Raw genomic sequence first — 15,368 nt, 5'->3', positions numbered from 1 at the left:
ATTACTTGGAAGAATGCGTCTGGCTATGGGGGGCCGCATTCTCGCTGGGCCTTCCAGGCCTCAGCAAAATCTGTCCGGGAAGGGGATGCTGTCTGCCTTATACAAGGAGCGTCATCACCTGCAGTTCCCCCTCCAGATGACCTACAAGCTGCGAGCAGGGATACCAAGTCGGAACTTTTTTTTAACCTTCCCACATGATTTCCTACTTGTCTGGAACTGGGATATGTATCCAGAAAAGTCGCACGATGAAGAAGACTACGAACACATGGACGCCCCAGTGTCGAAGTGTTCAAAGACACAGCTGGAAGATGATCTGGATAAAGTTACCAGGTTATGGAACACTGGAGTAGCATTACAAGATATGGAAAGAGATGAGGCAAGGGAAAATCTCCGAAAAGCAATGGAGATTTTTGAGAGTGCCTCGAGAAGCATGGACAGCTTAGAATTGGCTTGCCCAGACCACGGCGGTTGGAAAAAGGGAGATGCAGAGAAGCTAGAAGGAATGGTAGATCTACTGATCAAGGATAAGTTCGGATGGACGCCGTTATGGCAGGCGGCTATGAACGGGCACGAGGCGATTGTTAAGCTGCTGCTCAGCACTGGCAAAGTTGACCCAGATGCCAAGGACAGATACAGACGAACGCCGTTATGGTGGCCGTCTCTGAATGGACATAAGGCGATTGTCAAGCTGCTGTAAAGTACATAAATATGTCTGTTTTTATTAAAAAGGCTCTATTCTGGTTACGGCAACGAGCAATAGGGCTGCGATGCAATTTAGCCGCGTTCAGCGTATACAGTTACCAGGAATGGCGTAAGACCTTGTACTGAGCAGTGATTGGAGTCACATCTCTTAATAGTTAATAGTGCGTGTAAGGCTTCTATAAGCAGCTGTGCACACCACTGTAATTGGTATAATAACAGATAGCCCAATCTTTAACCCTGTCGCGTAGTGGCTAGGTGTGACCTTTACAAAGGATGTTAGCCAGACTCAAAAACTGTCCTTAAACCTAAATCCCAATCTCAACATCTCGAATTTGCAGCTAAAGAACTTAATCTAACTTAGTTTAAAAAATTCTGTGTAAGTTGCCTTTTTATATTTCCAACGGCAATCTTAAACCTTAAAGCAAACCTTATTAAAGAGATAATCCCAAAATCACAGAAGGTTTCGCCACATAGATCGCCAACGATTGTTCCATGCGAAGTTCATAATGATCATCCTCCATGTGATATAGTCCCGTGTACTGTCTCAGCATGGTGTTGCAAGTGCATCTTATGATCTAACGTCTCATCACACAGGCGGCAATAGAGCTTTTCATTTGGTTGAAGATTGGAGAGATGACATCGCTTGAAGTGCTTGTTTAAATCACCAGGGGAATAGAAGGGATTTAGGAGACGTTCGATAGCCGGGTCAGAAGGCTGGAGGGTTGTGGCCCTCCCGATACAGAGGAAGCACCTACGGCTTCGCTCGTCCCTGTTCGTCACAAAAACAGAAGCGATTGCAGCGCCGATGTCGCTCATCGGTTGAGGTTCCTTGCTTGCTGTATTTAACATAAGAGGACTCCTGTCTTTATTAACCATCGCTTGATTTCTGGTACGAGGTAATGGCGATTCTTGAACCGGACAGTAGGCCATGACGGCCAGAACTGCATTATTTCGGCGCTGGTACTCGCCCTCGAGTGTGTCAGCCACGGGGGCTGTTAGAGCTTCGAATAGACGTTTCTGGGCAGGGTGTTGTTCCTGAGCAGAGTAGGAACTTTCATCTGATAGTGACTCTGGTGATTTTTCGAACGTCTGTCCCGCCAGTTGCCGCTCGATATCAACCACGGCCTGTTTCCGCGACCAACCTTGTCGATACTGCTGCTTGAGTTCTCGTCGTAGCTTCACTCTTAAACTCTGTAGAGCTTTGGTGATGCCTTCTATCTTTTTACGAGCCTTGGGAGATCCCTTGGCTACTTTGCGAAGCTCTTGTCGTTGGTGCAGAAGCTTCTGAATCTCAGAGTCGCCATCCACTGCAGCAGACTGTTCAGCAGTGAGGTGTGTAGGTCGGCGTGTGCTAGCCGAGTATCCGATGCTGCAGGCCTGACGCATCAGGGCGTTCTGTTGCTTTGTGCGCCTCACAACAGCCATAGTGTCAACCGAAACAACGCGGCCAAGGTAATGCTTTCTGAAGGTATTTGAGTTTGCATGCTGGAGCAAAAGATTTCGAAGTCCGTCACTGATATTAGCTGCGACGGCGGTTAGCGGATCTGTAGATTGGCAAATGAATACCAAGATACGCACGACTATTATCAAACTCGTTTGCTGAGTTATATCGTAGAGTGTACAGGATAACTGTAAATATAAATCCAGCAAATACCCCTATATCCTTTGTCCATTTAGATATCATTCCATATGTGATCTGTTTGTTTGAAGATAATATGAAGCCCTTGACAGCGGTTTTATCGGTATCCCGGAAGACGAAGGTCTCATCCATACACTTCTTTAGTGGCAGAGGCAGCTCATCTTCATCAGGATGGATATCGAGTTTGCTTAAATGCTCAGGAGACGTGAGAGTAGGCGCTTCAAAAGCTTTGTGACGAAAGATGAGCCCAAGGAGAAGAGTGTGGGGGCTAAGAAGGAGGCTTGAATCAAAGATGGTCTCAGGCAGGGTTAAAGTGTTACTATATCGCAGGCTAGAGTCAGATATAGCCTCTATCACGCAAAAAGCCACTACTCACATTTCTTTCTCCCCGAGGAAGGTCTTAGTAAAACAGAGCTTGAAGCGAATGAGAATACGGTGTGGGCCGCCTTCGGGATCTCGTGCTAGAGAGAGCTCAAGGTCTCCATAGCGCAATAAGAGCAGGGCCTGTGGCCTAGAGCCACTTGGCGCAATGAGAAGGAGGAAGAGTAACGCATATATGCGATGCTCGCCGATTCGGAATCTCTTTTTAGTTGTGCTGATTGTAGTCTTAGCCTGCTTCTCCAGGTTCTCAATCGTCATGCACCGATTCTCACGCCGTTGGGCGGTTAGCGCATGCTTCTGAGTTAGCTTGTAGAGAAACTATATAGTGAGAAAGTGACCTGAAAATCTTCGGGAATAGGGCTTCATACATTAGACATCTTTCGTTTCAAGACATCATCAATCCTCTTCTTTGTTTCCCTCCAGTAGACTTCCCGAAAGAATTTCCAGTATTGCTTAAGGGAGGAGGCTGATTTCAAACCCCGAAGTCTTCTGCCACCTACACCTGTCTTCTGGATGCAAATCCAGGTAAAGAACCCTTTGGTTTTCTGATAATCCAGGTTCTGGAGACAATCCTTAGGATTTCGATTTGTGAAATTGCAATAGCTAAGATCATTAGTCATATAGCCTTAAAAGTATGGTCTGGTCCTTTTACATACGCCTCCCATCGCCGCTCGATTCCATCGAGCTGTTTAAGTGTAGCTGCAGAGAAAGCTGTTTGATCTGCGTCATCGTCATCGGATTCATCTTCAATCTGAAGAAAGTAGTCTGGAGATAAGTTGCAAATATACGATTCGGACTCAGACTCAGCACCTGACTGGCTCGTAAGATCTGTTTCTATATCTGACGATTGGTGCTTATTAGTGTCAAAAACACTGGGTGGACGGGTATCTTCGAGATCAGAGTCAAATTCCATATCTGAATTATTGGTGGGGTCTGTGTTCATATCCGACGGCTGGTATTCATCAGAATCGAACATCATGCCGCGATCTTGGGAACATGATGAGGTATTTGAGAAATAAGACCCGCTGCGATGATGCATATTAGAAAGGGCAGGGAAGTCGGTAGAGTGAAAATGAAGATGAATAGAGGGGAAATTCCCAGTTGCTGGGGCGGGTGCCTCCTTTTATGTTCATCAAGCGCTGATCAAGCGGGCTTCGTAAGAGGCAGATTAAAAGTGTGCTAAGAGTGATCTGGCGCTTAGATGCCCAGACACCAAGCGATGTTAGGCGCTTAGCGTAGAGACTTAGTCGGTACTTGTGAGTAACATGACCAGGGGTACTGAGGCTAAATGTGGGGGCCAGCGCCATTAAAGCGGCGTGAGTTTTGCTGGCAAATGGATATCAGGAAATGGCTGTTAGACTTACTAAATACAGCAGGTGAAAAGCCGCGACATTGTATTAAAAGGTATTTTTTATAATACTAAAAGTAATAAAAAAGGGAACTTATATAAAAGGTAGATTTACTAATTTAAACTTACTAAACTTAAGGATTAAAAATAGCCTTAATTAAAAAAAGAAGATTTATAGAAATAACCTTAAAGCTTTACTAACTTTATAAAACTATATATTAAAATACTTATATAAAGCAGGCTTTTTTAAAGTAATATACTTTAAAGTAAACTTACTATATATAATATATATATAAAAAGAAATACTATAATTAAAAATAATAGTAAAACTACTACTAGTTAAATAGGTCTTTATATATAAATTTAATAAAAAAAGTTATTTAATTAAATATAAAGTATATATTATAGTATATAATAACTTTTAAGAAAATAATTTAAAAAGTATATATATAATAACTCTTACTATAAAGTCTTTTTAGATTATAATAGTATTAGTAGCTAAATTTAACTTTAAAATTATATAAATTAATATTAAAAATGCTTTTATAAATATACTAAAAAGTAAAAATAATAAACTAGTTATATATAAATTTCCCTTAAGGTTTAATATTATAAGAAAAGTACTTTTACTATAATATGCTTTATATAGCCTTTATAACTTACTTAAGCTTTAATTTAAACCCTTTATAGTAAAATTAAAGAAGCTAGGTTTTAAGCTAAATATAAAAAAACCTTACTTTTTTTACTTAAAAAAAAAAGATATATACTTTATCTTTTTTATTAATAATATCCTTATCTTCTATTATTAAAATAACTTACTTATAGTATAGTATTTAATTACTAACTTATAAAGTTACTTTAAACTTACTTAATAAAATAAAGTAAAGTAATTTCTTAATATTTAGATTATTTATAATTAAGCTAAGTAAATAATAAGTCTATATTATAACTTATATATTAAAAAAGTTATAATAAAATTTAATTAAGCTATAAAAAATACCTTTTTAATAATTTTAATTTTATTACTAAAATATAAAAAATATAAAAATTAAATAATAAAGGAAAAAATTAAGCTTTATTAAAAGAAAATAGGTTTAATATTATATACTATAATTATAATTAGGCTTAATATAGTATATACTATAGGCTACCTTTCTAGATTCCTTATTAACTTAAGTAAATAATACTATCTTATAGTAAATTAAGTTATTTACTACTTATACTTTATATGCCTTTTTTATATTATATATAAAAAGTATAATAAGACTTAAGTATTAATAATTATATTAAATATATCTTTTATAAATAACTTTAAAATAAAAAGGTTATTATAAGGATATTTAATTAGCTTATTTAAAGGACTAGTTATTTAAAAAGCTTTAAAGTAAGTAATAATAATAACTTTAATTATAAAAGCTAAGCTTTTTATTTTTAAATAAGCTACTAAAGAAATAATAAAAATAAAATACCTCTTTAAAGATCTTTAATTTAATCTTAAGATTTTATAAGATATTTATTATAATAATTAGTAAATAATTTATTTAGTAATAAATAATATAAGAATTATTACTTAATTATAATATATAGATATTTAAAATATATAACTTAAGTAAAAGTTTAAGAAAAAGTTATTTTCTATAATATATTTTAAGACTAGTAAAATGCCTACTAATAGTCTAACTAAAGTACTTATAAAATAGCAGTTTAAATACTTTTAATTACTACTAAATATATTATAATAAAATACTAATAAAAAAAAGATAGTTTAAAAGTATAATTATACTAAAGTTATAATTAATTTTATTTAATTAAATCTACTTACTAATAGTAAATAGCCTAGATATTTAATTTTATTTTAAATCTTTAAAGTAAATTACTAAATTAGCTTAATATAAAGTAACTATATAAAAATCATACTTAATTAATAAACTAAAGTAATTAATTACTTTTCCTTATTACTATTTAAAATAATAGTCTTACTATTAGCTTATAAAGTAAAAGCCTATCTCTTTATAGCCTTATAAGCCTTATTATATTTAAGCTTAACTTATATAGAAGTTACTATAAAAAGGCTAAGCTAAAAAATAGCTAAGTTTATCTTTTTATATAATTCTTAAGATATAAAATAAAAAAGCTAAGGTATTAAGCTAAAAATATATTTAATATATAAAAAAGCTAAAAAAGTAAAGTAATAGAAACCCCTATTATATTAAGACTTAATATAAAAAGTATTAATTAATTCCTTAATTATATACTTAATATAATAAAGTTTCTATTATAAAGATAAGTTAGCTATAAAAGTATAATTAAATTAAAATATATATAGCTATAAAATACTTAAAATCTTAATAACTAAAATCTTCTCCCTTAACTTTAACCTTAATAGTAAGATTAACTATATAATTAACTATTAAAAAAGCTTTATTATAACTATAAACTAGTTAGCTAATTAAAGTAAAAAAGGTAATAAAAAAATAAATATATACTTACTTATAAAAGTACTTAAAGATCTAATATCTTTTATATTTATTAAAATTATAATAAATTAAATACTACTTTAAAAAGCTCTTTTTTATAAAAAAGCTTAAGCTTAATATATATTTTTTATAAAAAAAAAAAGAATATTTAATAGACTTTTAATTAAAAAGAAGGTTTTTTATAATATAATAAATACTATTACTTTTATATAACTTAAAAGTTATAACTTTAAATCTATAGTAAAGAGTATTTAAAATATTATTTAAAGTAAAAAATACTTTAAATATAAGGATTTATTAATAAAAAAGTATAAAAATAAAAGTAATTAAATTATTATTAAAAGATTTAATTTCTTTAAAAAAAAAAGAAAATAAAGTTATTTTTATTATTATTATTATTATTATTATTATATTTAGTAAAAAGATATTTTAAAGCTACTTTAGTAATATAAGCTATAGTAATATATATTTAGTAAGTAATTTAAGTATTTTAAAATAAAAAGTAAGATATTAAAGGTAAGTTTAATTAAATAAAAAGGAAAAAAAAAATATAAAATAATAAGACTTACTTTATATATTTTAAAAGTATTAAGTATTTAAAGAATATAATCTTTAAAAGTAATACTAAAGCTAGTAATATAATTAATAAAAAAAGAAAACTAAATTAAAATATTAGTATATAAAAATAAAAATTTAAAGTTAATAATAGCTTTAATTAAAAAAGAAAAGTAAAGTATAAAGCTAGTAAGTAAAACTAACTATTATAATTATATTATAATATATAAAAAAAAAAAAAAAAAAAGAGATTTATATCTTATAAAAAGGTATAATAAATAATAATTATAGCCTAAATACCTTAAATTTAAGATCTACTTAATAATATAATTTATAGCAATTTATAATAATTCCTTTAGCTTCTATATATATTATAGTTTTTTTTATATATTAGCTATAATATTTTATTTATTATTTAAGTAAAATTAAGTTTTAAGTTAAAGGGATAAGGTTATTAATTTCTAAGTACTTACTTATATAATACTTAATTATAATTAATTAAAAATTATTTAAAAAGTATATTAAAAAAACCTTAAATTAAATCTACTTAATTATATATATTTTAGCTTAGTTTCCCTTATTTAATATAAAGCTAATATAAATTAGCCTTAACTTAATTAATTTAATTTAACCTTTTTAAGGTCTCTTAAACCTTATTTATTTACTCACTTTAGTGCGAATTAGCTGGTCATTATAATATCTTATGTCGGTCGTAGTATGTCTACTCACGAAACGCCAACTGGGGCATCGGAAAGCTGGACGCTCGAGTTGGCTGGCGGCGAAGATGGCATGTTGAAAGACAAGCCCGAAACAGTGGCAACCTGGGCGATAAGCCAGGCGGTGCTAAGACGCGAAGCCATTTCCAATATATAGTTGAGAGTGAGAGATTGATGGAGTATTGTCAGGATGGTTCCTGATAGCCCTTTATTCTATGTGGCATTTAGCTGCCTTTTATCCGTGATACTTAACGGCTTCTGGCCTATTTCGTTGATCGTCAGCGTCAAGTCACTTGCAAAACCTTAATACCGTGACTACACACCGTGGTCACTAACACCATGAAGCAAAGCATACTAGAGCAACCCTGATCCTGGAGAACAAGGCCTAAACCATACATTTCCCCAGACTCACTCTAATTCGGGCTTCTCGCCGTCTCTTTCTCGAACCCTGCGCATCTTAATCTCAGTCTCATGATCATCAACAGATATTTAAAGCATGGATGATCTTGCTCGGCTCAAACGCAACCGAGTGCAACAAGCTTCCTGCGCTGCATCTTTGACCCGAGAAATGTTCAGCTCGGTCATTGTTCAGACGAAGAGGGTGTAGATGATCAAGCCTGTTATGCTCTGTAGTGGTATGAACTCTCGGATATCGTTGCCGTGATATCCTTGACAGTCGCATGTGATTGGATCTGTTAGAGCGTCTGGCTGTCGTATACTAACGGACTGGTTTCCGCGGCCCCAGTCACACTCAATCATTCCCCCTCCACAGGGGGTTTTTCCCTTCTAATTTAGACGCTAATCTGAAGGGAGCCAGCCTGGGGGCGGACAAGTCTGGGGCCCCGCGTTCTGTTGTGGAGGAATCAGAATTAAGAATACGACATCGTATCGCCAAGTGATTTTCCATAAAGACTGATCGAGGCCAAGATCTTGGCTGCATCAAGTCAGATCTGCATTGCCAGAAAAAAAGAAAACATCGTCAAAATGCAGCAAGCAAAGGCTCACACGGAGACCGTCGAAGACACGGGCGAAGGACTTCTTATGAGGTCCAAGCTTGATGATCTGAGTGTTTGGCAGAGTGTTCGCAGGTTCAAACGAGTGGGCTGCATCGCTATGCTTGCAGCCTTCTCAGCCTCTCTCGACGGCTACCGTAAGCTTTGTGTCTGGCCTTGACATTCAATTATCCGCTAATCAGTATTCGCAACAGAGATCAATCTTAACGGTGGAATCGTCTCCAATGCTGGATTCATACGACAGTTTTCGACCTCTGGCACCACGATCATCGCGGGTAAATACATCTCGGCATGGGGAGGTATCCAATCAGCTGGCCAGACCATTGGTCAAGTCGTACGTCGATCTTCATACTCAACATTTCGGATCGTGTGTTGACAATGTTTCTAGCTTCTTCAATATGCAACTGAACGCCTCGGTCGCAAGGCTGCGATGATGATTATCTGGGTTGTTCTCACCGCGGTACGTACGCTACGACATCTACAAGAATTGGTACTGATCACTTTTCTTCATCAAATAGAGCGTCTTCGCCGAGTCATTCGCAACACACTGGCAGCATTGGCTTGTGGCAAAGCTATTCTCTGGCATGGGTGTTGGTATGCTGCAATCAACCATGCCACTGTACCTATCTGAGATCTCGCCTACTCAGCTCCGAGGTTTCTTCATCAACGCCTACAGCTTGTAAGTCATGACACCTTTGCAGGTCCAAATGGACAGCGGTAATAACCGTTGAATAGCTGGTTCGTTCTAGGCCAGCTCTTTGCCTCGGTGGCCCTCAAGGAGCTCAAAGCAAACGACCCGCTCGATTTCCGAACCCCGATTTACACTCAGGTGAGTAACCAAGACTCGTTGTTCGAGATCGAAGAAGAGTATCGAAATTAACACCAATTATAGTGGGCGATGATCGGGTGTATCCTTATCGCATTCCTTCTCATCCCCGAGTCACCTTGGTGGTTAGCAAGCAAGGGCAAGGTCGAGCAGGCTTCTCAAGTCCTGAATCGATGCTTCGCCAATGTCGAAGGTTATGACATTGATCAACAGATCGTGAGTACCTACCTAGTTTCATGATTTCCAATGATGCTAATTCCGGAGTAGGAAATCATGACTTCTACCATCGCCCTCGAACGCCAACAAGCTGAGCAAAATTCCGAGCTGGGACCCTGGGCTGTGTTTAAGGGTCGCAACCTGATACGATTCATCATTTCCGGTTGGCCCAAGATTACACAACAATTTGTCGGGTTGGCTGTCTTCAATACTTACGCGACATATTTCTGTACGTGTTTGCTTGAATACATGATTGCCTTATATGAAAGTCTTTTAACTTTCTTGCAGTCCAATATGCAGGAAACAAGGACCCATTCCTCGTGACCCTCATTCTATCATCCGTTCAGCTCATCTCGATGATCGCTACAGCAACACTTACGGATTCCATCGGTCGACGACCTCTAACTGTCTACCCATACGCCGTCACTGTCGTCTCTGTCCTGTGCCTGGGTATCATTGGCTGCTTCGACTATACAGCCAAGGCTACCAGTTCGCTACTTGTTAGTATGATCTCAACAGGAATGCTTCCCGCTTGGCTAATAAGTGCTCTGCAGATCTTCTTTGCTTGCCTCGCTACGTTTTCCACGACTGGTGCTTCAGCCATTGGCTACGCCTACGCTGCAGAGATTCCACAACAGCGCCTCAGGGCCCAGACGGCTGGTTGGTCGCTAGCTGTGTCTAATTGTATCGCTATCATCTTCAGCTTCTGCACCCCGTTGATGATCAATGGATCGGCCAAGTGGGGCGTCAAGACTGGTTTCTTGTAAGTATCATTTACAAGGTCTTGATGATTTATTTGTGGTTGCTGATAAATACTTTCTTAGTTTCGCTGGTACCGGCACTGTTGCTGTCGTCATCGCCTGGTTCATCCTCCCTGAGGTGGCACGCCGAACACCAGCCGAGATTGATGAAATGTATGTCAAGTTCCATAGATGTTACATGTTTAGGTATATGAAGCTAATTCTCGACAGGTTTGAGAAGAAGGTCAATCTCCGCAAGTTTGACAAGTTTGTCACAGAGGTTCAGGTCCACGCACATGAGCTTCAGGACAGGAAGAAGGTGGCTGATGAGGTTTAATGGCACTCACAATAGAGCAAAGGATTTGTGTGTCGGGGGATTTTCTCTTCTCTTCTAATTAATGCTGTTATGGTCCTATGATTTATATATACTGCCCTCATCCAAACAACGTTCGTAGGTCCTTCTTATCCATAAGACTAATCCAACAAATATCCATAGTCCCGCGAGGCACTTCATCATAAGCTGCCCACAGTTCTTTCGTAAATCTTTCGGCAACTTCTATGGGACCAGGGTGCAAGCATTCTTTGAAGAAACTCAGGCGCCGCAAGATAAACGCTCGCCCTTTGCTTACATCGATGGCCACCTGTGAGACAGATAATGGGTCCTCCACCTTTTTCTCACGTTCGACTGGGTCTTTCAGAAGCTCGAGGTAGTCAAGAATACTTTCCATTGGCCTTGGCTTGGATGGGCTGTTGCCGGGTTCTGTTCCAGGTGGAGAGGTCGGGGTATATTGAAGCCCAGTGGCAGCGCAAAGATACAATAGTGGCTGGATAGCGCAGCTCCCGGACTCTGATGGGATTTTCTCTAGCACTTCTATGAGCCGAAGAGTGAGGGGTATGATGCGTTTGTGCCATAGCATAATTATTTCTTCTTCTTTGGGGTCTCCCAGTATAAGCTGGGAACGGGGCGCCAATAAGGCAGGGAACTGCTTGTAGAGTTGGAGCAGAGAGGCGAGTTGATAGCCTTGAGCAACGTGTAGAAGGTCAGCAGCTGGTGTGCGGTGGTCACCAGTATCGTTGAGTAATGGTGTAGGAGAAAGCTGCAGCTGTAGCAACTCTACCTCCAATTCCTTTGCTTGCTCAATCTCTGGTGTCGGAGGAGGAGAGTCCGGTGCTCGTTCAGTAGTGCGACGTCGTAGGACCCTACAGAGGCGAACTGACCGCGTGAAGAGGGTCGCGCTTAGGAGTGAGACGCCTGTCCATGGATGAGGATCCGCCTCATAGGAGGACTGGCTATAAGTATCCATAGATACAGATCTTGGGGAGCTAGACGCTATTACACTGACTTCGTGAATATCCGTGCCTGGTTCTGGATCATATATGAAAGATATCAACATATCCCAGTAGACGAGACTCTTATTGAAGAAATCCAGCTTGTCAGCATTTGCAGCGAATTGCTGCTGCGAGGTCCAACGAAGCAGCGTCTTCGCTTCTTGCAGAAACGGCCAACCCACCCGACGAGTATCCAGCCAACAAATTGTTGTACCAAGGCAGATTAGTGCGAACAGGATACCGGTTGGCATCTCATCGAGGACATTCTTCTCATTGAGCTCCTGGATCTCTGCCTGGACACTCAGCGTTGCTGTTTTGAGCAGATTCATAGCGGATTGCCTCATCTGCGGTAATCGTGCCGAGAGAAAACTAGCTGACATACTTTGAAGAGCGGTGAAGACGGGAGGCGAGCTTTGCCAAAGATGTTCGGCCATCCTTCTATTCATGTTGGACTTGGAGTCGAAGCCGGACCAGGCCGGACATACTTCATCGAACCAACATTTCAGAAGCCGCATGGAGGGATCTGGATCTACCCCTAGTGGTTGTACTTGACTGGAAAGATTAGGATCCAACCAAGGGCTCCCTTGAGATGATGTATCAAAGCTGAAATCAGGTACCCGGTCGAAAGTCGAAAAGTCAAAGGCCGGAGTCTCCATAGCGATCGAGTCAAGACTACCAACGAATTCTTGATCAAACATGTTCGTCGAATCGAAGCCCAAAAGATCTGATAAGCCGACATCCTCTGACTGTGGCCAAAGAGCCATTTCACTGTGCGTCACTCCACCAACCTCCTCGCGGGTGTATTCATCAGCCGTCGGTGGACTCAGAGTAACGATAGATGGGCTGTCGTTCAGAGGCTTCGGTAACTTCGATTCCTGCTGTGATGTCTCACTCGCTATCATCTCGTGTTTGTAGGACCACCTCAAGGTTCGCTGAGGGTACCCGTCGCATAGCAAGCCTTTCTTTGCACAATTCGTGCACGTGGGCCTGCTCTCATCGCATTTGACCTTCCTTTGTCAGTATCCTGTAGACCATATAAGGTTCCGACGCCGTACATGTCTTTGTTTGCATGCCTGACACCCGCCTCGGGAGCGGCGCCCGCACGATCTTGTTTGTCTACCGCCGCCGCGTCGGGGCATAGCACCGTTAAAGTAACGAGCTCTTAAGTATGATTTCTCGTACTATGCCGTTCTCAAGCTTTGGACAGTCTTGATCCGGCGGTTGACGGTCCGTATCAGGGAGGGGAAATGGATCGGCATACTTGATAAGCACGGAAGGGCGGGGTCCAAAGGGGCTAGAAAGCCGGAAACTACTACGGTACCCGGCAAACGGAATAAGATACCGTGATTTGGGCTAATCGAATTAGTACGTACGTTTTGCATCACCACTCGTCATCCGACTTTGCATAATGACTTAATTCAAGAGGGCGATGCTTTCTGATACAATTTTAAGCCTCCTTATCTCCATAGAGTCATTCTTGACATTCAAGATATAGAAGAGTCATACCTCGCTTCGGTAACGACGTGTTCAAAAACAAACGGAATTGTGAAGAAGCATATTGACTATTAAATTCGGCCACTTTCAACTTCTATATATACATGTTCTGCTTCCCGGGGCGAAAGATGTGCTTTCTTATTGCATAAATGCAAATGGTAGATGCCGCTCTATGTTTACTAGTTCATGACTCACCACTTTTGACTGATCATTAGAGAAGCCTCGTATTACAAGCCATGACTGTTGGGAACTACAATAAGCTCTAGTATTCACTTCTTGCCTTATTTCATTGGAGGGGAAAGACGTGGACTGTAGCATCATCGTTCTACTGGCAACAGTAACAATATGAAAACCTGCTCAAGCGCAGAGCGTTCTTTCTCGACCCTCACCAATCCAGCTTTTTAGAAGTGCCACAGTCCATGGCTTGGCAGACTAAAGTGAAAATGAGCTAACGTGGCCTAAAGATGCGTGGAAACTCTCAACACGAGATGTTTACGCGGGCTTGACTTACTTCGTTCGGCTTTCGAGAGCTTTTCTTCACCATCTTGCTGCTTCGGCGCAGCGGGCTTGATTTCGTATCCCCTCAACGCCTCCTGACGCTGATGAATTTCGACCGCAGCAGCAATGTTTGCTTGGTAGCCTGTCACTAGTCAGCGTTGCCACCATAAACTATTTGAAGCGGTGAAAGCTCACCGTTGCCCATTGCTCTTTTTCCAGAACTGATAAGCTGCTTGTACTGGTTCTCAAAAGCTAGCAGTTTCTGCTTTATCTCATTTTCAAGAGAATGTTTAGTAGTTCCATAAAATTTAAAAGGCCCCTTGGGACTGTTGGTATAAATGTCACAACGTAGATTGGTTTGGTCAACGGTGACGGGAGAATAGGTTAGTTGATACCAAAAGGGCTGGCCAGACACTAATTGTACTGTAGTCAGAGGAAAATATTGAAGCTCTCCGATTGAACTGGGTATCGCCGGAAACGGGTGGCCGGAGTCCATGAAAGAATACTTAGTTCGATGTGATGTAGCGTATGGCTGGTTAACTGTCGTTTATTAGAATTTGTGGGTGAACTAGAACGAAGGCTTGGAGATATAATACTCACGGATGACCTTCCAGTTGAACTTCCCACTGAAGTCGATACTGTCTAGCAGCTCTGCTTCGGGCCTGATATTGCCAAATTTTCCCAATTCGACACCCGTTGGAGTGGCAGTAGCAGACGTGCCTTTGTGCCGGCTCACATTGACATGGAGAAAGCCTCTACTGTCCTGTCTCGTGTGGACTTCGAAGAGACTATTCAAGCTCCTATCGAAGCCGGGTAGTTCGTCGAAATAGGGTGCCTTGGTGAGCTTTCCCTCTGTGTTATAGCTCCATCCATGATATCGACAGCCAAGCACCGTTGCGGTACCAGACTGCTTCCTAGCGACCGGGAAGGCCCTGTGCCTACAGACATTGTGGAACGACCGCACTACCATATCCTTGCCCAAGATCATGAGAATGCGAAAGCCAGCAACATCATAGACCACGTAGTCGCCGGGGGATCGAAAACGTCCGCGGTGGCTCACGCAAATCCACGTCTATCAGCGAGATCAGACTTGAACGGCGGATAGTGATGAGCTTCTGGGAATCTTACCTGGCTGAAGATTGCTCGCCGCTCAAGTTGGAATCGAGTGGGATACGACCACCACCCCTCAGGGAGATCAAAGTTTCCGTGTTCTGGAACTGGCGTACGAGACGATTGTCGTTGGAGATATCGCCAGAAATGAAGAACTAGGGACGTGACAAGCACGCTCGTGGTGCCCAAGATCATCAACGAGATCATCGCGAGGAGCACCCGGGGCATCACAATGTGATATCAGAAGTGAAAAAATGTAAATATGTTTCACAGGGAGGCAACAATATTTAGCACGTTAGGAAGTACGCCGAATCAGTGGGACCC

At 39.8% G+C, this 15,368-nt stretch overlaps 3 protein-coding genes across 3 annotated transcripts; 1 reads left to right on the top strand and 2 right to left on the bottom strand.

The window, feature by feature from the left end:
* Positions 1-1,570: 1,570 nt before the first annotated feature.
* Positions 1,571-3,665, bottom strand: J7337_013181 (uncharacterized protein; the record flags this gene model as incomplete). Its single annotated transcript, XM_044830677.1, has 6 exons — positions 1,571-1,588; positions 1,618-2,225; positions 2,281-2,672; positions 2,718-3,040; positions 3,091-3,325; positions 3,379-3,665. 6 exons carry the CDS (start codon positions 3,663-3,665, stop codon positions 1,571-1,573), a joined length of 1,863 nt encoding a protein of 620 aa, XP_044673952.1.
* Positions 3,666-8,802: 5,137 nt separating this feature from the next.
* Positions 8,803-10,950, top strand: J7337_013180 (uncharacterized protein; the record flags this gene model as incomplete). Its single annotated transcript, XM_044830676.1, has 10 exons — positions 8,803-8,968; positions 9,026-9,165; positions 9,220-9,291; positions 9,350-9,510; positions 9,567-9,660; positions 9,724-9,873; positions 9,925-10,102; positions 10,162-10,636; positions 10,698-10,787; positions 10,845-10,950. The coding sequence occupies 10 exons, from the start codon at positions 8,803-8,805 to the stop codon at positions 10,948-10,950; spliced, it is 1,632 nt and encodes a 543-aa protein (XP_044673951.1).
* A 97-nt stretch (positions 10,951-11,047) lies between these two features.
* On the bottom strand, positions 11,048-12,844 carry J7337_013179 (uncharacterized protein; the record flags this gene model as incomplete). Its single annotated transcript, XM_044830675.1, has 1 exon — positions 11,048-12,844. One exon carries the CDS (start codon positions 12,842-12,844, stop codon positions 11,048-11,050), a length of 1,797 nt encoding a protein of 598 aa, XP_044673950.1.
* Positions 12,845-15,368: the final 2,524 nt, after the last annotated feature.

Source organism: Fusarium musae, chromosome 11, assembly GCF_019915245.1.
Source record: "Fusarium musae strain F31 chromosome 11, whole genome shotgun sequence".
NCBI lineage: Eukaryota > Fungi > Ascomycota > Sordariomycetes > Hypocreales > Nectriaceae > Fusarium > Fusarium musae.
The sequence above is the reverse complement of the archived record's forward strand: the minus strand, read 5'-3'. Positions and strand labels throughout refer to the sequence as shown.